The sequence below is a fragment of the Myotis nattereri genome (assembly GCF_964212035.1).
Source record: "Myotis nattereri genome assembly, chromosome: 14".
In the NCBI taxonomy this organism is placed as follows: Eukaryota; Metazoa; Chordata; class Mammalia; order Chiroptera; family Vespertilionidae; genus Myotis; species Myotis nattereri.
In genome coordinates, this window is record NC_138089.1 from 38,566,341 (window position 1) to 38,589,637 (window position 23,297).

General features: G+C 48.7%; 1 protein-coding gene across 4 annotated transcripts in view; it reads right to left on the bottom strand.

Moving 5' to 3' along the window:
- RFTN1 (raftlin, lipid raft linker 1) overlaps window positions 1-23,297 on the bottom strand; it is a 175,392-nt gene that overhangs the window by 40,751 nt on the left and 111,344 nt on the right. For 3 of the 4 annotated variants that reach the window (XM_081105591.1, XM_081105589.1, XM_081105590.1), the window contains exons 5-6: window positions 12,460-12,739; window positions 3,619-3,822 (exon numbers count right to left, since the gene is read on the bottom strand). In XM_081105591.1, the coding sequence (XP_080961717.1) occupies window positions 3,619-3,822; window positions 12,460-12,739 (484 nt within the window). Of the gene's footprint in view, window positions 1-3,618; window positions 3,823-12,459; window positions 12,948-23,297 lie in introns of those variants that run through there. The other variant, XM_081105592.1, reaches the window with a different exon arrangement.

The window sequence follows — 23,297 nt, forward strand, 5'->3', positions numbered from 1 at the left end:
CCTGGGTGGGTCTTCAGCTGGTGGGCAGCCAGCTCCATCTCACCCTGACCTGACTCCTAGTGCCTGCTGACTCCTCATCACAGCCAGCTCAGCAGAGGGTCTCCTCCCCGCCTCTTCCGCCCTCTAGAAGCGTCGATCCTGGCCTTTGTCCCACTGGCTGGAGTGTTTCTATGTGCCTGTCTGCTCTGCTGTCTGACCAGCCCGGGGATCCATCCACACTGCTGGCTGGCCAACCAGGTCTCGCTACTTCCCTGAGGGTGACCCTGGAGCTCCCCATCCTCCCCGAGGGCCACCTCGACTTCTCACCAACACGGCCACCTCTCTTCTCTCCTCCTCCATGTCCCTTTCCCCTGCCCACACCCTTTTTTCTCCTTGCCACCTCCTTGCCGGGACAATGACTTAATCGCTCTGCGCTTTCCTGTCCACAGCTGTAACGCAGGCATAACAACTGCGCCCCCTTCCCCGGGTTGTGGGGAATCAGTGAGTTGCTATGTTTGAACTGCTTAGAGTAGCAACAGCACATGATACCAGCGAGGTGCCAGCCGTCAGCATCATCACGCTTTGCCCTCACCTGGGTCTTAGCTTGCCAGGGTCTAAGGGCACAGCCTTCCCAGCCCAAGACACCTGATCCCTCTGAGGAGAGGAGCCCTGAACACCACGAACAGAAGCCCACATCTGAGGACCACGCGAGTCTTTCCACGTCCTGGGGAGCAGAGCCTCGAAAACAGAAGCTGGAATCTTAACTGCGTAATTCAGGCTGAAACATCGCCTTGTTTATGGGACAAAGTTCTCGTGAGTTCTCTGACTCTGTGGAAAATAATCTGGAGTACAAAGACCCGTGGAGGAGTGAGACGGGTGCTTTTCCAGATGGCAAAGCGCTTAAAGATGTGCTTCCAGCTCTGCCAGGTCTATTTGTAAGGACACTAATTGTCTTCTTAGAAACAGGTTCCTTTTCTAATTAGGAATATCTTGCTTCTTTTTTTTTTTTCTTTCCAATTCCGGGAAAAGAACATATGCATATGTCATCCCTGGCCAACGGAAACCTCGCGCTTTTCCAGAGCAGACACGCCCTAACCCACTGAGCATTATTCCCAAGTCACACTCTCCCTCCCGCCAGACACACAGGGTGAAACCGGGTTTGAATGTTGAGACGGCTTAAATGAACTCTGTTCTGAGAATTTTGCAGCCGTCCCCGCGACAGAGATGTGGCAGCCCCGCCGTGGAGATGCCACGGGCTCGGTGCAGGCTCTCACAGCTGCGCTTGCCAGGGGAAATTTCACCCTGTGTCTTTAAGGCCGGAAGGCTGGACTGGTTGCAGCTAAAGCCCACGGAGGACAGAACAGCATTTCAAACACCCGAGTCAAATCGGAAGAAAAGTCTGTGCGGCTGGACTCCGGGTTGAAGAATGGGGTGAGGAGTGGAGGAGACAGCCTCCATTGCCAAAGCCACAATGGCTAGAGAGACAATGAAGGGCACTGCGAACTTTCAAGGCGACCTCTTGGGTTGTTTGCCCCCGACGTGTGCGGGCAGGAAGGCCAAAGAGAAAAACCTCTCTTTGGACTCCCCAGCGCTCCTAAGGGGGAGATTACCACTGGCTGTCTGTGTAGCTGCCACCTTCGGTGCCTCCCTGCAGCTTTAGGATGTGAGCACAACTAACCATCAGTTTTTCCCAAGGAGAAACGCAAAACTGTGCACAGCCACAGGGAGCCTCCGGGAGCACCAAGAGGCGATGAAAGGAGCTGATGTGACCACAATCCAAGTTGGGAGATGGGGTGTCCCTGCAGGAAGCAGGAAGTGAAGAGTTCTCCCCAAGTGCTGATGAATCAGGGCTGTGAACATTTCCCCCAAGCCGACGCCACTGATGTTTTACGGTGCATCTCAGAACAGATGGTGACATTCTCTAGCTTCAGGGGACGTTGCAAGCACCATGGAAAGCCTCCTTGTATACAGGGAGGTTACCGACCTTGCTGCCAGAGAACCGAACGGACTCTTCCTTAGTTATATCCATGCAATGGATACTCTAGCACTGTACTGTCCAATACACTAGCCACTAGGCACATACAGTCCTTGAAATTTATTTTTTTTATTTTTATTTTTTTTTTTTGGTAAACAGAGAGAGGAAGAGAAAGAAAGGGCTAGAGAGATAGAAACATTGATGAGAGAGGAACATCATTCATCGCCCCACTGGGGATCAAGCCACAAACCGGGCATGTGCCCTGACTGGGAATTGAACCGGCAACCTCTTGGCTCCTGGGTTGACGCTCAACCACTGAGCAACACTGGCTGGACAGTCACTGAAATTTAAATGAATGAAAATGAAATTCTAAAATTCAATTTCTCAGCCCTCCTAGCCACATTTCAACAGGTCATTAGCCATGCGTGGCTCCCATACTGGAAAGCACAGAAATAGAATAGAAATAGAATATTCCCATCATGGCACGAAGTTCTATTGGACAGCGCTGCTCGGGATGTGTTCATAATGAACCAGTCACCTTTCTTCTGACATTCACCCACCACACAGGTGGCTGTGACCACTCTGCCAGCCGATGCCTGATGCTACTATGCCATCACATTAACTCAGCTATTGATATTTCCATAGTAACAAGGGGTGGTGTCCAATGTTGAGATCTGTCTGTGCTGTAGTGTTCTAAGGCTTTGGATGACATATAGAAGGTACATCCAGAATGAAGACTGATGTTTCTTCCGTGTGTGTTTGCTGACATGGCAAATAATGTAAAATCCAACTCCATTCCTGACTTTGCTAACTCTCAGAGAGAAAACGACTCAACAACCCAGACACTGCACTGTTGGTGCGTCTCCCCCACCCCAACCCCCCGTTTTGCTGGGATTAACAAATTCGGTGCAACATTTCACTTACCTGGGAATCCTGCTGACTGGCAGCCCTCGGGACCCACAGTGGCTGGCTTGTTGGCCCCACTCCCCAGTTGCCTCCCAGCTTGGATGCACCCTAGTGACTCAACTTGCCTTTGTGTTAACTCAAAAAACCCCTCCTAACTGCTTGACACACTTCCCCGGGTTGGGCAGACCTGCTATCTGCCCTCGAAAAGCTGACACCAGCAACGTTGCCACCCCATGCAACAAGCCCCAGAGATAACCCATCACTGGGGGGGGGAGTCCTGGGTGCCACGAGACCCGGGAACAGCGCGTGTCCCCACGGAGCTTGCAGGAACCAGGCTGTTCAGTGCACGTCTCTGCTGCTAATTCCGAGGTGCTGCTACTGCTACTTCAAACCGTAAGAGTGTCTACAAACAATTCACACTCTCGGAGAGGCATGATCCCAGGGGGCAATTAACAAAACTGGGGGGAAATCTTTTTCAAAGCCTCGAAAAGCAACACAGATGGAGACCACCACCAGTGAAACAGAATCACGCCTGTCTCTGGCATTTTAGAAGAGACCTGGCTAGATGAGGTTTAGAGAGAGCGCAGAGGCGGTGGGCTTTATGGAAAACGCCTCAAGGCGTGTTCATGGGAAATCAAATGTTGCATGCTCATTAGCTGCCGAGTTTTCTGAGCGAAGCAGGCTCTGAAGATGGGCTCAGAGGACAAGAATGAGAAGCAGAGTTCTCCAGGGCCACCCGGGGGCTGTGGGTTCCATACCATTGACCAGGCCAAGGTAGAAGATGGCATTCACCAGCACGCCTCCTTTCCGGAAGTGGTCGCTCATGTGCTCCAGCCAGTTGGCATCCAAACCGCTCACTGCCTGGCCGTTCGTGGAGACCCGGAGAGGAATGGTGACCGTATAGTATTGCCGGCACTCCTGATGGCTCTTCGGTTTGTTGAAAAGGGCGAAGATCTCCATTTCTGTTGGGATTTGTAAAAGGGGCGGGGAGACAAGAGTTTAGACAGTGATCACAGCTGCCTCCTTGGGTCTAGGGCAGTGGTTGGCAAACTGCGGCTCGGCAAACTGCGGCTCGCGAGCCACATGCGGCTCTTTGGCCCCTTGAGTGTGGCTCTTCCACAAAATATCGGCTCTTCCACAAAATACCGACTGCTGTACATGGGCCACGAAGTTTCAATCGCACTGTACGTGTGCGCCCGCACGTGGTATTTTGTGGAAGAGCCACAGTCAAGGGGCCAAAGAGCCGCATGTGGCTCGCGAGCCACGGTTTGCTGACCACAGGTCTAGTGGAATCTCTCAGGAGCCTGAGAAATGATATCAGAGGTGAAATCTCGGCGAGGGAGCGCTGTTGCCAGATGATAAAACCCGATTCCAAGCAGTGAGTTAGGGCTGCCCTGAAAGTGACATGGCCTCATGAACTTCAAGTGGAGACTTAAGTTTTGAATCTGGCATATAACGTTATCTGGGATTATTCATTTGGGCAGTTAGGTGTTTGAGAGAAGGACCGAGTAGAGAGTCCGAGGAATTCACACAAAGATGTTTTGAAAGAAAAAGCAGACATACTTGGGCGAGAGCTGGTCTGAAGAAAAAAAAAAAAAAGTCGTCAATGTACACAGGCACCTAAAAGCAAAAATACTGCCATAATTCCAGGAACTTTGTCCACCCCTCAACTCGCTATTTATAAACTGCAGTGGTGTTTCCTGGGGCTGAGCCCATAATACTTAATCAAGCACATCAAAAATACATCACTGATATGTAAAAATAAATACATTCCCGTAAATGAGGGTTCCTGCCCGGAGGGGAAGGTCTGCTCAGCCAGGCAGGCAGACACTGGCAGGGGGGCGCTCGACTTCCTGGTCCCTCCTTTACAGCCCGGCTTTGCAAAAATCAATAGTCACCACCACGCGGCAGCCGACCCGCGCCCGCCGTACGTGCTGCCCGCCACGAGTGAGCAGTACCAGCCTCCGGAGCGAGTACCTGGAATTTCCATCCAAGTCCGAAGGTCTATTTTTGTGTTTCTCATGTAGTCAAGCAATCAGGGTTCGCCCAGCTTTAAAAAACCCTGCTTCCACAGGCTAGTCAGGAATATGCGTTGCTTTCCAAAAATATCTGTTTCAATAAGAAAATCCCTGCCCTTCTTTCAAAGAAATATTTTAAAGGCCATAAACGTTAGCAAAAAAGACAAATGTCACCCTCGGGCTCCCCGCAGGAGACACCTGGCCTACACCCACGCTCTGGGACGCTGTCGCGGGTCTGTCAGTGTTTCATAGTTTTTGCACGAGCCAAATAAACAGACTCACTTTCCTTTATTCAAATCAATGCATTGTCAAAGGAAACTCTGCTTCCAGATCCTAAGGGAAACAACTACCACTTGCTATAAACAGGAGGGAACGATGAGGCACACTCACGCCAAATATGTCCATCCATGTAGCATCTAAAATTACCTCACGTAGGAACTGTATTCTGGACAAAGGAAGTCTTTTCGCAGCCCCATCTGAGCCAGCATCAGCGGAGATCTCTGGGGAGCAGTGCTGGGCCATGAGCCTTTGTCATCAGCAAGAGTTAAGCTCCAGGGGTGAGGGGGGGCATTTCCTGCTATCCATTGGCTGGGACCAATTAGGAAAGGAAAGTGCCCATCTTCACAAGAGGACACCCGGATTTTAAACCAGCACCTCTGGCCTCTTCATCGTCCCCACCCCAAATCACCTTTCTCAGCCCGCTCGCCTGACTCAGGAAGCTGTCCCAGCCAGTAAAGGCTTTCACACGAGAAAGTAGGTCTTGGTGTGCAAAACTGGCAACCACTACGCTATTTCGTGACTTTGAAACACACACTTGAGGGATGGGGTCATGCGAAGCAAGATTTGTCACGGAGGGGACCCAGGCAATGCATTGGGGCTGGGGGTGGGGACAGGATGTGAACTAGATCACCAGGCGTTTTCCAGCCCTAGGTGCCAGGGGTTCAAGTGAGACCCAAAGCTACAAAGGCAAGCGGCTAAGCAATGCTCAAACGAGTCCTTGACTTCATCTGGATTTCTTCAGAAGCAGAGCCTGCTAAGCCTTTGGGTGCAACTGGTTATTTGGGAAGTGATCCCAGGAAACAGAGTGAGGGGGCAGGGGTGGGAAATAGGGGAAGAGATGAGAGCCAATGAAGGGTGCATTAACTCGAGGGTTACCATTCGGATCGTACAGGCTCAGGTCCCCTGCGTTGCTGTGGGGAACACACCTCGGATTGCCTCACCAAGGGGCAAACCAGCCAGGGCCTTTATCCTCAGGGACCGAGGGCCACCCTTGAGGCATTCATTCTGGGCATGCTGAGCCTGGGCCCATCCAGATTCCTGGAATTTGAGGCCATTCTAGGGGACAACTGCAGGCAGAGGCTGAGAAAGCTGTTCCCAGGTGACTCCAAGGTGGGCCAGAGCAACAGCCACCAGAGCCTGCTATTGTCAAGCACGAATGCATATGAATTAAAGAGCAATCCCAGCCTTTACATGGGAGGAGTGAGCGGGGAATTTGGAGGTGGCCAAAATCCAAAACTATATGACAACACTTGATCACACAGGATTCCCCACACACGGCAAGACAGAAACACAACTTTCCCCAGTGCGAAACAGAAGAGAAAAAGGGGAAGGCCAAAGTGAGAAGTGAGAGTGCGGGGTGGTGTGAAGGGAAGGTAGCGCCTATCACACATGGCGCGGTGGTAACGGGGCCCCCGTCTTCCCATCTGGACCCTCCCCCGTGTGGAGGACCGAGGCCAGAGACAGAAACACATTTGTCAGGAAGGAAAGGAAATGCTGTTGGAATCAAGAGCCTCCAAAGCATTCGTAGAAATGAAATATTGGGAGAAACCTGATTCAGATGCATAACCCTGTGGTCAACTCCGTCCCTCTGTCTCCTTGGCCACAGTCCTCTCTCCACTCATGTGGAAACCAGCCAAGAGAAACTGTCCCTGAATGACGTCCTTTGATGTTTTAATATTCTGATTCTCCGAAACACATCCTCATATGAGCAGGCACCAGGGAGTCCAGAAAGAAGCCCCAAGTTTGTTTAAAGTTTCTCAGCTGCTCTGTGACTCACGCATGACCCCAGCTGGAAGACTTTTCCAGACATTGGACAGAAAGTCCCAGAGGAGGGCGGGGGGAGGGAAAGGCATTGTTTCTGAGAATGTTCTGAGAATGGCTCAAGACCGGGCCTGGCAGAACCCTGAAGAAGCATCAAGACTGTCTTATTGTGCCTGGCTGGCATGGCTCAGTGGTTGAGCTTCAACCCAGGAACCAAGAAATCACTGTTTTGATTCTCCGTCAGGGCACAGGTCTGGGTTGTGGGGCTCGATCCCCACTAGGGGCATGCGGAAGGCAGCTGCTCGATGATATTCCTTTCTCATGTCATCAGTGCTCCTATCTCTCTACCTCTCTCCTTTCCTCTCTATAAATCAATAAAAACATATTAAAAAAACAAAGACCGTGTTGTATTTCTATCTTGCTGTCTTTCTCTTTCCCCCTTGTGCCGTTCCGATCCTCTGTGACCAGGTGTGTCCCTGTAATATGACCTAAGCCAGATAATTCGGGAAGCTGGGGCAGTACGAGGGGGTGTGGGCTCGCTGGGTGCTGCCAGTCTGCGAGCAGCCCACTCTGGCCTTGCTGAGCACCTGGGGAGCAGGGAGGAGGGAGGCAGATGTCCAGGCCTGAGGCCTGCACCAGGCAGTGGGACCTTAGGTATGTGGTGGAAGCCTGCAGCCTGTCTGCAGGCAAAGCCCCAGAGAGGCGGTGACTGGCAGGCAGCAGTGGGGCCAGCTGGGTCCTGGTGCTCCAGGAGTCCTCCAGGCTGGAGGGAAGAGAGAGCTCAGAGTCTGGCTTAAGGCGCAGGCTTCCAAGGGCTAGACTGGGAGGAAGAGGAGGAGGCTGGTGAGATAGCTGGATAGGAACAAGTGGGAGTCACACTTGGCCTGGTAGCTGGACTGAGTGGGGGCCACGGTCTGTTGAGGTTATGAGCAGGGGGAGCTACGCCGAAAGGTTTGCATTGGGAAGGCAGTGCTGTGGGCACCATGGTGGGAAGAGAGGGCGGGGGGCTTTGGGCCTGTCCAGATTCCTCAACCTGGGAAAAGGCTGCTTCAGGCTTTGATCAGGCTCGGGCACTAACGGCAGACACCTCTGTTTGCCAGGGCAAAGTGTGGGCACCACTGCATGCACAGCACGCCACGGGAACCCGCCGGTAAGAATAACAGCAGCCACAGGCACACACACTGTATTGACCAGGCCTTGCGCCTTCACCATCCCATGTGACTCTCCCAGTCTCCATCGGTTCTGTGCCCAGAAACCTTAAGTGGATCCCCCAGAAATCACAAGCTGGTAAGTGGCAAAGCCAAGAGCCTTTCAAACCCTGAGCCTGGGCTGTTTCCCAAATCTAACAAGAGGCTAATGTCATCAGTGCACAGAAGGCGGGAGCTGAGGACTGCGGGTGGGAGCTCAATAGCTGTTTGCTAATGGGCTGAGTGAAAGGCCAGAAAGATGGTGGCAGGTGGCAGATGTGGGGGGCGGGGGGGGGGGGGGGGCAGGACCACAGGGTAGAACTATCCTGGGGGCACAGGGAAGGGAGGGGCCAATATCAGAAAAGCCAGACTCAGGAGGGTACCCCCTCTCTCGTCTCACAATGAGCTGCCGGCCAAGGAGGCCTACTGACTACAACCCCTCAGCCGAGACATGCCATGGAGACCCCTGGCCCAGGTTTCTGCCTGGCACTGTAAGCATTTACGTGGGCACAGGGTGAGAAGGGCAATGCTTTGAAGACATTCTATTATTTCCGTGACAGTGGGAACAATTTCAATTTGCACGAACCTGTCTGGCCTCCCTGTTTCTGTGACTGAAGTTGCAGCAACAGAGACACTGAGGGAAGGACAAGACGGGGAACGCTGGAGGCCAGGAGAGAAGTGGCAGGTGGACATTGGCGACACCTTCCTTACCTTTCCCTGCCCTGGCCTTCCCACCCGGCCGGCTTATTACAAAGGAAGAACACAAGCTCCCTATGGACGGAGATGCCTCACAAGGGGCCTGGGCCTGGTCTTCTGAGCAGAGCTGCCTGGGGCGGGGGAGCGTGAGAGGAAAGGGGAAGCATCCTGGAGCAGCCAGGCATGGGGCTGTCTCTGCACCAGCTCAGGTGATCTCTGCGAAGCGAGGCCATCAAACCAACGGGAAATTCCCCGGACCAGAAAATAAAAGTCAATGAGCAGGAAGAAAACCACAGGATGGGCCTCCGAGGGGGCCAAGTGGGCACATGGTATAACCTCTGGACCAGAGCCGCTGTTCCCTGGAGCCTGTGGGGGTGAGGAGGGGGCAAACAGCTCTGTTTCTGATGGAGAATGCGCTGGCAAGCCCTATCTGAGCAGCCCTGGCCTAGACTGGCTCCCCTAGGCCTCCTATAAAGGAAATAAATTAACTGAGGAGAAAGAGGGGGAAGGAGGGAGACTCCCTCGGGACTTTTTTAAATTGTCTTGCTGTGATTGCCTATTTAAGCCCACCTGGCAGGAGGAGGAGTAAAAACACTTCACCCTCCTTAGGGGGCCCTGAGAGGAAGGCAAGCTAAAAGCTGAGCAAGCAGCGGAGAGGGGAAGCCGGTGGGGGTATTTGGGGGTGGTGCAAGGAAAAGAGTTCCCAGGACGAAGATTAGGAGAGAGGCTGCGGCGAGATGAGGGCCATGACCAATGCGGACAGGGTCCCTGGACATCTAGCCTTCAAGCAGGCCAACTGCTGAAGCTATGAGATAAAATTTAACTCCATGAGGGCATGGAAGGTGACTCTGCTCATCTGTGAAATGGGCACAATCACAGCATCTTCTGTCATACAGTTGCCATGAGATGCCATCTAGAGGACACACAGGAAGAACTGAGACCACTTCGAGCAGCGGTTCTCAACCTGTGGGTCAAGACCCCTTTGGCGGTCGAACGACCCTTTCACAGGGGTCGCCTAAGGCCATCCTGCATATCAGATATTTACGTTACGATTCATAACAGTAGCAACATTACAGTTATGAAGTAGCAATGAAAATAATTTTATGGTTGGGTCACAACATGAGGAACTGTATTTAAAGGGCCAGAAGGTTGAGAACCACTGACTTAGAGGGTCATCACCATTGTGACTATGTCTGTCCATCCACCACAAGGCCGTGCACGGGCACTAGTAACCCCTGTGTGTTCATTCTCCGCTGAAAAAACACATTTATTCCACAAAAAGAGGAAAAGGATGGCAGTGAGCTGTCTACATTTCAGGGACCTGTGGCCTCCTGAGCAGAGAGGTAAGAGCCAGCCTCATGTATAGACAATAGACAGGTGCCCACGTAGTGAGATGGGGGGGAGAGGTGCTGGAACACCCTGCACAGCTAACATGAACCCGGATTCCCCGGCAGGAACTAGCTTTCTAGTGGAGAATAGGGACTTGAGGAGATGAGACACAGACCAGGACACGCTGGTGTTCAGGGGTCCCTGGGTGTTCTGTGATGGGGAGTCTTCGGGTCAGGGAGGTGAGCTGTCACAGGGCAGCAGGAGGCACCTGGGGGAAGGTGGATCCTAGGACAAACCGCCCCAATGACCTCTCCCTGGGGTCAAACACGGAAGGCAGGACGTCTGGAAAAAATCTTGGGGGAGGTGGATTCTGGAATAGGAAATATCTGAAACTCCTGAGGGGAACCTCCATATTCACTGCCTCCTTTCTCAAAGCCAGGGTTCCATTCAGAGCAGCCCGCACCCCAATATTAACAGCTCACACTTAGTCAAGCAGTGGCAAGTGTTTCAAATGTGCATCTCATTTAACCTTCCATCAGTGAACTATTGTTCTAGCCCTATTTTCCAGGGTAAGACACGGAAGCACAGAGGGTATGTTGGCCAAGACTGCCTAGCTAGAAGGTAGTGGCCTGGCATGGAAACAGACTCCAGGTTTCTAACCACGGTGCCACCTGCCTCTCCACAACTCCTGCCCCTTACCTAGCAAGCTCCTGGACTATAGAGAAGGGCTCCAAGGGGTTCAGAGCGCGCATACACCCAGCTCACCAGCAATGAGCGGATGGAGGTTTCTGGAATAAGACTTGGACGTTCATTAGGAGGCACACACAGGGTCTCAATGTGCTCTCAGCTACTCTGGAGGGAGCAGAAGTCTACCTCGAACAGTGAAAAATCCCACAAAGAGCTCTACTGCAGTACCTAATAGGGACCTGGGCCTCGAATCATCAGAAATCCTAATATATCCAAGAACTGAGGCAGCGCCAATCCCTCTCCCTCTGAATCAACTTGGCATAGAAGTCCCCGGAATGAATCATCCCACAGTGTTCTTTTCAGGAAGTACTGGCATAACAACTTCCCCTCCCCCCACCACCAACACACACACACACACACACTACTTCACCTTCTTTTTGATTCTCGAAGCACGAACTACTCTTCATCATTTATTTAAGGCTAATCTCAAGAATTAGTAAATAAATAATAACATTAACCAGGGAGATGGTCCAGAAAGGAGAAAGAGAAAGGCCTCCTAAGGCTTGGGGTCGCCTCCTGTCAGTCTCGTTACTGATTCACCTTCCAAAGACTAGAAGAGGCCACCCAGCTCATATAAGTACCTGGCTCTCAGGAAATGGCTAGATGCGAGGTTTCCTGGAGAAAGAAGAGGAAAGGGGATTATGGGGAAACAAAGAGAAATAGTACTGTCTATAAACTGAGGGCCCCAGGACATCTTGTGAGCCTATTAGGATATTACACAGGAAAAGACCAAGGAGAGAGGTGAACTAGGATGGTGGCTAGGCCTGCCTGGGTTTACATGCCAGACCTGCCAAAACCCAGCCTGGACAAAGATGTACTCTCTAAACCTCAGTTTACTCTGCTGTAAAATGGGCCATCCTAGAGCTCACCCAAAACCTAGAGCTATCCGGAGAATTAAGAAATCAGTCATATAAAATGCTTATTGGCACAGGGCCTGGCACACAGGCAGTAGTAAAACACGTCGGCTTCTACATTGTTGTGCTGTTGTTTGAAATCCCCAACCTAAAGTGCATGCTCTAATGGCCGTTATTAGGTGATTAAGAGGATTCACATATTGGCCAAGTGTTCTCTGCATGGTGCCGATCTGTCCACTAAACTCCCCGAAATCCGGTTGTTTCCAGCCTAGTGAGTTGAGTCACCAATTTCCCGCACAATGTGTCCTCAACTGGCTCTCTTGATTTCTTTCTTTAGGCAGATATTCAAAACAAGTGAACCCAAAATGGAGCCTCCGCTTTGCATGGGTGCCGGCACGTTAGCACTTCCTGTGGTACAGGGGGTAACTCAAGGGCAGTGCAAAAGCACATGGGTGAAATAACTCAAGTGTGAGAATCCACTTCAAACGTGCCATTGTGGAGCAACTGCGAGTCCATTTCATGTGGTTCTGCTCCCCCCGGAAGTCACAGCTTCAGTAAGTCCACAGTCCAGAGGCACAGAAAAGCACTTGATAAATTTTTTCCTGTTTGATGGATGGCTCTCTCTATATTCTCGTTCCATTTCTTTTCCATAAAATGCCATGGGGATTCCTGAGAAGCTGTTAGCCTCTCTTCCCTCGGGCCAACAGGCCCTGTGCTGATATACTTACTTCCCGAGAGCGGTTCCCCAGGCACTTCGGACAGGTCCCCATCCGGTCCATCCAGAGTCTTGGAAAAGTCTGCACCGTCCCCCTCCTCCAAAGGCAAGATGGGTGTCTCCCCTCCTGGGCCCTGGTTTGGCTCTGGGCTTCCATCCGCCCCTGCTGGAGCACCTGGGTTCTTCTTGTCCCCACCCCCAACTGGGGGGCTGCTGCCTGCTGAGTTCACAGGGCAGCGGTACTGAGGGATGACACTCACGAATTTCAGGCCCCGACTGGCAGCCTCCTGGACCTGTGAGGCAAACAAAATGAAGAGAACCATGTGAATGGGATCCTCTGCCAAAGGGGGACACAGGAAACATCCAAAACGCCTCAACATGAAACCGAGGGAGCTGGCAGAGGCACCGTGTCTAGGCAGTACACGCACCCCAGCCCTGGCCTGACTGGGGGCGGAGAGCATGGATGGGCCTTGTTTTTTTTCTAGCCACGGGAAAACACAGCATTGAGCTGCGAAGAGCTGGGATGACCTGTCTTTGAAACACTGTATTATTAGTTTTGCTTTTTTTTTTTATTTTTTAAGAGGCTAGGAAAGGGTCTAAAAGGATGAGCTGAAACAAAGAGAGTTTGAAAGAGGAAGTTCATTTGGTAAGAGTTTATTTTTTCATCTTTTTTTTTTCTTCTCTGATGAATCACCTACTTCCTGCCAACCAGGCTACTGTATAATCCAGTATGTCTACATAAGTACACACGAACTACCTGATGACATTTTATGACCCAAAGAGCTTCCTCTTTTAAACAATTGTTTTGGCAGCAAAAGGCAGAGATGGGGAAAATCACCACTGTGGGAGAGCAGATGCCCACGTTCCCACAAGAGGGGACACCTGCTTGGGGGTGCTGCTGGTCCCTGGTGAAGCTGGAGGAGCCAGAGACCACGTCAGGCCCACAGGTGCTGCTCGGGCAGACGTATGATTCTGCAGGCCATGGTTCACACCATCCAGTCTAGGTAATGGGTAAGTTCCTTCTCACTTCCTGAGCCCATAAGTGGGGGCCTGATGGCCACAAAGAGTACTATGGCATTTTAACTCTCCTCTCCCTAAAAAAATCCCCCCAGACAATTGAACGTAGTAGTCATGAGTGAAAAACAAAACAAAACAAACCATAAAAGTAATAGCCTAATAAAATCAAAGCAAAAGCCAGCCAAAACTAGAAGATGAACTTTAAGGGGACTTTCTGGGCAAGGATGCTCCAATAAATCAGGAGGTAGAGACCTCAAAATTGTGTTGTCTTAGTCACCAATCCCTAAGTAGATGACTTCAGAAAATCCTGGGACCTCTGCAGTGAACATCTCCATTTCAGAATTAGTTAGAAATCCAGCATGGAGTCTCTCTTTCTGAGGGAGGAGCAAGCCTTGGCAGCCATCCTCAGATGAACCACCCTAACTTTAAGCAGAAGGTCATTTTAGTTCAATACCACACATTCTAGAAGACAATTTAGGGAAGATGCAAACACGCAGTCCAGTCTTTTCTATAACGTCTAGCGGCCTGTGCTGGACCCAACAACAGCAATAGTAGTAATTGCCACTTACTGCAGACCTACTATGTGCCAGGCACTGCATTGGGCACTTTACATAAATTGTTTTGTTTGAAGGGTGACTAGGAGTTCACTAAATGGGAGAAGGGCAATGTAGATAGAGAGAAGGAAGGATCACCATGGGCAAAGGCTTGGTGGTGTACATCCTCCTGATGTATTCAAGAAACTTCTCAAAATATTTGTGGAACATGACATGAGAAGCCAGGAATGCCCCGAAATGAGGTTGAACTGGAAACCACAAGGCCTGTATCACGGATGCCAACAAAGGCTCTTACTTCACCCTGCAGGCCAGAATATCCACGACTTTCCCACTAAGGGATCTCCAAGAGCAGAGAACAGTGTGGGGTATGAGAGCAAATGACAAGATTTCCTTGCTCATCTTCTATCTTAAACATTAACAAACATTCTGTATCCTGAGCTATAGTTCTACACAGTATTAAAACTTTAAAAAATATCCCAACCCAAGCCTTCCAGGGAAGTTCATGTCTCAGGAATATGAACCATTTTTCTACATAAATCTTTATCTGCAGCACTGCGTACTTTCTTTGGGTGGATTCCTGGAAGTGGAATTAATGGGTTAAGGCAAGCATGTCAAACGCAAAGGCTAAAATGGGCTAAATAAACAAGGCATGCGGCCTTTGGGCCGCGATTTTGACATGCTTGAGTTAAGGGATAGTAGCTTAACAAAGGCTTGATAAGGCTGCCAAACTGTTTACCAGAAAGGGTGAGTAGTCCTTCTTAACCAGGAGAGCTGCATTTAGATTTTATAAAGACCACTGTTTGGCTAGACCCTGGGGGCCTTGACACTTCTGGCTTCCTACCTTACTCTAGTACAGGCACCTTCTTTTCTCTTTCTCCTAAAGTCATTTGACTGTTTGTCAAACTGAGCACTGTTTGTTTCTCATTCACTCATTTGTTCACTCATAACTGTTACTGAGCAAGGCTCACGTGCATGGTAATGGTGAGGATTAGGTAGTGTTTAGCAGGATTCGTCCTCAGCCACCAGCTCTTACCACTCTACACTCCCCACGGTCACCTCCTGTAATCACTGGGTTTAACCACTAGGCATATGTTAATTATTCCCAAATTCCAACCCCATAGCCCTAATTTTTCTCTGGGGTTCAGACATACATGGCTGGTGATCACAGCTGACAGGGTCCAACAAAGACCTCATCTCTTCAAACTGGCATCTTCCTTAGCTCTTCCCTTTCTCGAATCCCATGTATACACTCACCACATCCTGCCAGATTTATCTCTCTGTGTTTCAGGAATCCCTCCCCCTTTCTCCTTATATCTGAGACCACTTCATTTAGGTGCTCAACAGCTGGTGTTGGACACCACTGTTACTTCAAGCTACTCCAGGTGTTCACGAGCACAGCATCAAATGAGCATGGAGATCAAACCAAGGCCCTCATCACCTTGGTTACGAAATTCCCCACAAAATTTCCCTAACAACTGTGGCTTCTTAAAACAACTGTTAACACTGTACAACTTCTACTCAGAACTTTAACGTGCATTATTCTAGGCCTCAAAATAACACCTTACAGAAGAGGAAATTGGTCAAGCATCGCAGGGCTAATCACAGGTAATGCTCAGGTACGACTCTGAGTCTCCTAAATCCACCCTGAAGCTCCTTCAACAATACCACTCTTTCCACTTTATATAATCCAGCCTGTGCCAAGGTGCCCAGCTAGATACTATTTTAAACTGAAATACACTCTCGCCCACCTTCTCGTTTCTGTTGCATTTCGTAAGTACCCCACCCACAAAACTTAAGGGAGTGATAATTGCTGGTGTAGGCACCACATATTAAATAATGCCATTTTTGATGGATCCAAGACTTCATTCAATTGCTCTATAATGAGTAAGAACAAATTTGATGGTAACTATATTTTCTAAACCTAAAATCAGAAATCTCATGATTTTTTTAAAAAAAGATTTTTAAAAAAAAATATTATTTCTATACAAAGTCTCAATGCATTGTAAAAAATAATCACCTTTGGATATGTATTTGAAGGATCATTTTTATTAAAAATAACAACAGAATATTTGGATAGTCCCAGAAAATCTAGAACATACTGTCTGCTACTTTACTTTCAAAATGAATACCATGCTGCAAATGGTAAGTGTACATGTATACCAGTCTGGCACACTTACTTGAGTTTTACAGTACATATATATACCAGTCAGGGTGAAACCAGTTAGGGAGAAATGAGACATGGGGTGGGTTTAATAAAAATGAAAGCTAATGTAACATAGAAAAAGGAGCAGAAAAGGCTCCTGCGGACAGGAACTGGAAGACCTACAGGTCATATTAGATGGTGTAGGTGAAGGGTCAGAGACAGTGTAATACCCTTTCGTCTGAATCCAATGAAGAAGGTGTCATGGTTAATTTTATGTGTCAACTTGGCTAAATTAGGCTGACTAATGGTTTGGGCAACACTAGTCTAGATGTTGCCGTGAAGGTATTTTTCAGCTGTGATTAACATCTACTCTCCAGTGACTTCAAGTAAAGCAGATCACTCCCCATAATGTGGGTGGGCCTCGCCCAATCAATTGAAGGCATTATGAGCAAAGACTGAGGTTCTCCAAAGAAAAAGGAATTTTGCATGTAGACAACAGCACAGAAAAGCTACCTGAGTCTTCGACCTTCAGAGTCAAGACTGCAACATCACTCTTACCTGAATCTCTAGCCTGCAAGATGCCCCTACAGATTTTTGGACTTGCCAGCTGGCAATTCCTTAAAATACATCAATTTCAAACTCAATCTTTCTCTCGATAGATGATAGATAGATAGAGATAGATAGATAGATAGATAGATAGATAGATAGACAGATGCAGTCATCCCTCAGCTTCTGTGGGGAATTGATTTCAGGACCCTTGTGGATAACAAAAATCCATGGATACTCAAGTCCTTTATATAAAGTGATATAACAATTGCATATAACCTATGCACAACCTCTCAGGAACTTTAAATAATCTCTAGATTACTTATGTATTAGATTACTTATGTGTTAGTGTTAGCACTAACACAATGTAAGTGCTATGTAAATAGTTGTTATACTGTATTGTTTAGGGAGTAATGATTCCAAAAAGTCTGCACATTTTAGTACAGATGCGACCGTCGTAGGCCCAACTACATTTAAACACATCAGCCACAACGTAACATTTTCCCCCTGAATATTTTCCATCCGTGGTTGGTTGATGCTGCAGGTGTGGGATCTGCAGATAAGGAAGGCCTATTGTAATCCTATTAGTTCTGTTTCTCTGGGGAACTCTGACTACACAGGAGGAAAGCAGGTAAAGGGAGAGAGTTAGCACCGGGCAGGCTGATGGAGGTCTCTAAATCTAACCCTGACGTGGTGTGAAATGAAGAGAAGGCCATGAGCTCTCATAAGGCAGTGAGAGAGAGCATGTGCTCCAAACAGAAACAAGTCCCCTAAGACTTAATCTGGTATCGATTCGAGGTCCCAGGGGGAAGGCTGAGGGGTAGCAAGAGAGCTGACAACTGTCACTGTTGTTGAGGGGAATTTCCTGACCACGTTTTGAGGTGGGGAAGTTAAATCTTTAATTGGTAGATTTCCTATCTCCAAGGTGTAGCCAGTTTCTAACTTCATGATAAACTTAATGGACTCCTTATAACTAATGAGCTAATTAATGCTGGCAATCAGAAACTTACCGACTTTTCACAACTACAGGGCTGTGCTGCCCATTGTGGTAGTCATCAGCCAAGTGTGGCTGTTTAAATTCCAATAAAATTTAAAAATCAATTTCTCAGCCACACTCGCCACATTTCCAGGGCTCAGTAGCTAGTGACGAGTGACTAGTGCCTATGGTACTGGACAGTGCAGAAAAAGAACATTTAAATCATCACAGAAAGTTCTATTGGATAGTGCTGGTGTAAAGCACTAGAGGCCCAGCACACGAAATCATGCGTGGGCAGGGTCCCTAGGCCTAGCCTGCGATCAGGGCCATCTTCCGTCCGCTCACCAGTCTCCAGTACCGCCCCGCCGCCACCCACCCCAGTTCCCCGTGGCTCCCGTTCGCTATGATCAGAGCCTGTGGGCCGGGGTGAGGGGCCAAGAGGTCGGCCATTCTGCCCACTTGCCAGTCCCCAGTCCCACTCCACCGCCAACACCCACCCAGGTTCCCCGTGGTTCCCCCTCCACCATCTGGCGATCGGAGCCTGTGGGCCGGGGGGAGGGACCGAGAGGTGGTCAATGTACCTCATAGCGACTGGTTGAATGGTCTTTCTGGTTGTTACGCTATTATGGTCTCTGGCCTTTTTATTATATAGGATAATTTATAATAATAAAAGGGTAATATGCTTATTAGACCAGATGTCCTTCTGGGCGTTGTTCTGGATATCCTTCTGGACAATGCTGGGCCAGAGGGAAGCATCCTGGGTCCAAGGTGCCTGCCCAGGTGCCTGTCGGCGGCCAGAGGGAAGCCTGGATCTCAGGTGCTGGAGGGAAGCCGGTGTCAGCAGCCAGGGGAAGGAAGGCCTACTCTTGCATGAATTTTCGTGCATTGGGCCTCCAGTAAAACATAAAATACTGAGCAATAGAAACAGTTTTCAACAATGATTTCAGAGACATAAAATACAAGGTAAAGACCAAGACTCACACACATCCCAAGTATACCCTAGACCACTCTGACCCTCCCTCATAACTCTCTTGGGTCACCGTCTATGATGGCTGACATTTAAAGGTGTTTGCGGATCCATGACATGTACAAAGAACCCACAAACAGAGGCATGTACTGTGTGCCAAGAACAGGCACAAAAATGCTGTTCCGGGTTGCACAGTTATATGTGAGTCTTTGCGGTGAATATATTATCATATGCACACAATCCTTCCCATCTTTTATCACCTAAACTCTTGTACAGCTTTCTGAAAAGGAAGGTTCAAAAATAACACAGGTTTTAGCTCAAGTTTGAAGCTGCCTTTAGTTCTGACGTGTTAACACTTAGCTTCAGGAACTGAAAGCTTTACCAAGCACGGCTGGGTGTTTAGCTCCATTATGGAGCCCCAAGGAAAGAACATGTGGACTATCTGGTATTGTAGTTTTCTCTTTTAATGACTGACAGGTCTTGGAGTGAGCCCTGGACAAGGAGTCTGAGACCTACAGCTTTGGATCCAGCTCTGCCATTCACTAGCTATGTTGTTAGTCAATAATTGATTTATGTAAGCCTCAGTTTCCTCATCCATAAAATGGGGATAATATCCATTCATTCATTCCATAACTATTTTCTCAATACCTACTAGGGGAAACTAATAGTGAGCCCAACAGGCACTATCCATGCCCTCTTGGATTTTGTATGTGTTGGTCTAACTCAAGGGTAGCTGAGAAACTGAAGAGTTAATGTGGTCCATCCTTCTCATATTGTCCATGCTCAGTTTGAGGGACTGCTACTTGGCAGGGCTCGGGTTTTGGGGAAGAGGTATTTTTTTATTCTCCTCTGCCATTAGGGGTTATTTGGAGTTCAGGAAATGCTGAAAGAATTGAGAAACCTGTAAACTCCCTTGAAAACAAAAGGATGAGGAGGGGCCCATTGTTCTGGCGGGAATAGAGAGTGAACCCATCCTTTGGTGGCTCTGTTCAAGGCAGGCATTCCTGATAAAATAAGTCTTATTTGCCCTCATACTCTGTGTTAATTGACTCAGTTCTTTCACTTAGATTGTGCCTATAATTTCATGATTCGGTAAAAATGGAGGGCAGAGTAGTTAGAAATAAATAGGACTGCCCAAAGATCTTCAACTAGCCCTTTGTGCCCCCTGAAAACCAACCCCTGTGTCAACAGTCTAAAAAATGCACACAAAGTGATCAAGGAAGGGAAGGTCTATCTGTGAAGAACAACCTAACGGTACCTGAAGGAGCACCCAACTGGCCAGCAGGGTAGGGCCAGAGCTGGGCCTTAGGAAGACCTGGAACCAGCATCTCCAGCACTGTCAGAAAATTTCTCAAGTTATGTCCTACTTTTTATTTATTTATTTGTTAGCATCATTCTTCTTATCTAAAAACAAGTTCCTCCATGTTGCAGAAAATATGGCCATTGTCAACTTCTGAGTATTTGCTTACTGCCGGGAGCCGGTCCATGCTTGCTGTTTCAAGGGACCTGGCATATATGGCATACTGTTCTTAATATGTTTGCTCACCTTCTTGGCACTATGTGTTTTAACCAAGGTCTCTGAGAAAGGTTGTTTCCCCAGGTAGGGATTTTCCCCTGAAGTTAGGGAGGGAATAAAACCTCTTAACTAAGTGCCAGGTGGGTAATTAATCACTTTAACTATGAACAATCATGCTTAAGCTACATAATCTTTACTCCCTGGAATGGAGATAAGAAACGCCCTAACCTTTGTAATAGCGATTGATAGGATTGAATCAACTGGTATAAATACAGATGTAACAAGACAGCAACACACAGAACTTAGAACACAGAACTTAGAAGACAGAACTTAGAAGACAGAACCTACAGACAAAAGAACTTTGCTGGAGAGAACATGGCAAAAGATCCTGGACTGAACCTGACTACAGAAATTGGCAAGAGAACCTGACTAGAACCTGGTGACTGAACCTGGCTGGAGAACCTAGCGAGGGAACATGGCTACAGAACCTGGGTGGAGAACCTGGAGAACCTAGCAAGAGAACATGGACACAGAACCTGGCTGGAGAACCTAGCAAGGGAACATGGCTACAGAACCTGGCTGGAGAACCTGGAGAACCTAGCAAGAGAACATGGACACAGAACCTGGCTGGAGATCCTAACCAGAACTTCGCTGGAGATCCAGACCAGAACTTGGCTGGAGATCCTGGCTGGAGATCCTGGCTAGGCTGCTGATCAACTGAACGCTGTCTCCGTGTCATTCCTTCTTCGCCGACTCCGTCCACACCTTTGGGGACCCCTGGACCTGCTGGGGTTGGACCCCAGCAGCTTACAGCTTAGCTACTGAAGATAGAATGTCCTCAACTTCCTGATTACTCACAGTAAAAAGATCCCAGGGAAGGCCTCTGATTGGCCCAACTCAGGTCAGGTGTCCACACCTGGGCCAATCAGTTCTGACCAAGGACAGGGTGGCTCCCATGGAAACCATACAGATGCACTGTGGCAACAAAGCAGCTCTGAAGAAGAGGAATTTTAGGACAAAACAAATATTTAAAGAGCTACCATGCAGATACATTATGTCATATGAAATAAAATCTGAATTTTTTTCAGTACTCACATGTACTCAAATGAAGAAGAGAATACAACCCAAGTATTATATAAGGCAACTGACATTTAAGCCAAATAAAACCAGGCAAATAAATCCTTATCATCATGTTTATACACAGGGGCAGGCAAAAGGAGGTTTACAGTTGTGAGTACATGGAAGTTTATTCTTGTATTATTATTAATTATTATATTGTTTTCCATATGAACACCTGTAAATCTACATTTGCTCACCCCTATATTTTGGTCAAAGTGCTTCTTGCCTCAGTGCTTACGTTATTTTGTCTGTAGACACAACACACAGCAGTCTACTACTTCACACAGGGTATCTTTGCATGTCTCCAAATGGCAGGTCTGCTAAAAAAATTCCTGACCCCCCAACATTATTGAAATATAACTGAAGACAATTTTTTAAAGACTATTTCTGGAATCGCTGTCCAACCCCCGGCCATTTCACTACACAGAGCACTGTCCCGCAACAGATACAAACCCAGACCAGGAGGGGCACAATGGAAAGAGTCAACATGCTGGAGCAGACGAGTGTCCCCTCTGGCAGATGTTCCCTGACCCTGCAAATCCCTAATCTCTCTCACTGGAAGCCCATCAGGACAATTTAGCATAAATGTGGTTGCCTGGGCTCAGATCAGGACCCTGGAGCAAAAGCAAAGACCTCTGCCCAAGAGAGCTGGCATTTTCCACTAAGGGGGAAAAATGTACAGGAGAATCTGCCTTTGCCCACAAGTCTGCAAGAACCCCAAGCTCCCACTGATGCCAGTGCACAACCACAGAGGAAATGGATAAGTCAAATCTCAAAGCATCATGTGAGCAAAGCACTTAAAGAGACTTTTTTCACAGTCTCGTGGGAAAGTCACAGAATATGCGCTGGACCTCCCGGGGTGTTGTTTCGTGGCTTCCTAGGTCCATGGTGAGTAAAACAACCTCACCCACAGGTGAAGTCCCTATATACGGAAATGGTGTGAGGGAAGGACTCCCATAAGGCTAGCAAAGGTGAAGCGGTAAGCAAGTGTCATCTGTTAAGCAAAGAAGAGCAAATTTCAATGTGCCTGCACCAAAAATCCACAATCACAATAATTTACATTTACTGCGAGTTCACCATGTGCCAAATATTGTTTTAAGGGCTTTACATGGATTAACTCATTTAATCCTTATAATAACAATATAAGTAGGCACTCCTTTTTTTTTTTATGTAATCCTCACATGAGGATATGTTTTATTAATTTTTAAAAAGAGAAGAAGGAAGGGAAGGAGGAGGGAGGAACAGAGGGAGAGGGGAGGGAGGGAGGGAGGAAGGAAAGAAGGAAGGAAGGAAGGAAGGAAGGAAGGAAGGAAGGAAGGAAGGAAGGGAGGGAGGGAGGGAGGGAGGGAGGGAGGGAGGGAGGGAGGGAGGGAGGAAGGGAGGAAGGGAGGGAGGGGAGAGTGAGATCGATCATCAATGTGAGAAAGAAACATTGATCAGTTGCCTCCCACATGTATCCTGAGTAGGGACTGAACCTACAACCTCTTTTGGTGAGGGCTGACTCTCCCACCAACTGAGCCACCTGGCCAGGGCTAGGTATTCTCTGCACCCCTGTGTTACAGATTAGAAAACTGAGCAGAGAGGTTGCAAAGCGTGCCCAAGCCCACACAGCTGGCAGTAAATGGCGGCTAGGAGTCAACCCCAGCAGGCTGGGTCCAGCACTGCATTCACTGTGCCCTGTGCTGTTCCGGGAGATACCTGGGCTAGATCTTGAAGACTGTTGCATCTTCGGAGCCTGGACTTTTTGTTCTGTAGGCACTGAGATGCCACCGTGGTTTCTGAGCAACAGTGAGGCCTATCCCAAAGGAAATTCATCCGTCTGTAGGATTTGGTCTGGATCGAGGTGAGAGGCGGCGATGGTAACAGAAGTGAACAGGGTAGAGGCCGAGAGAGTGGTTGGAGGCCTGGGGTCACGGCAGAGCTGGTGGGAGAGGCCAGAAAGCGCCTCCCTCGTCATGGGCAGGGAGGTGGGAGGTAGATGGAGACCAAAAGTAGAGGCAGCAAGCAGTCTGT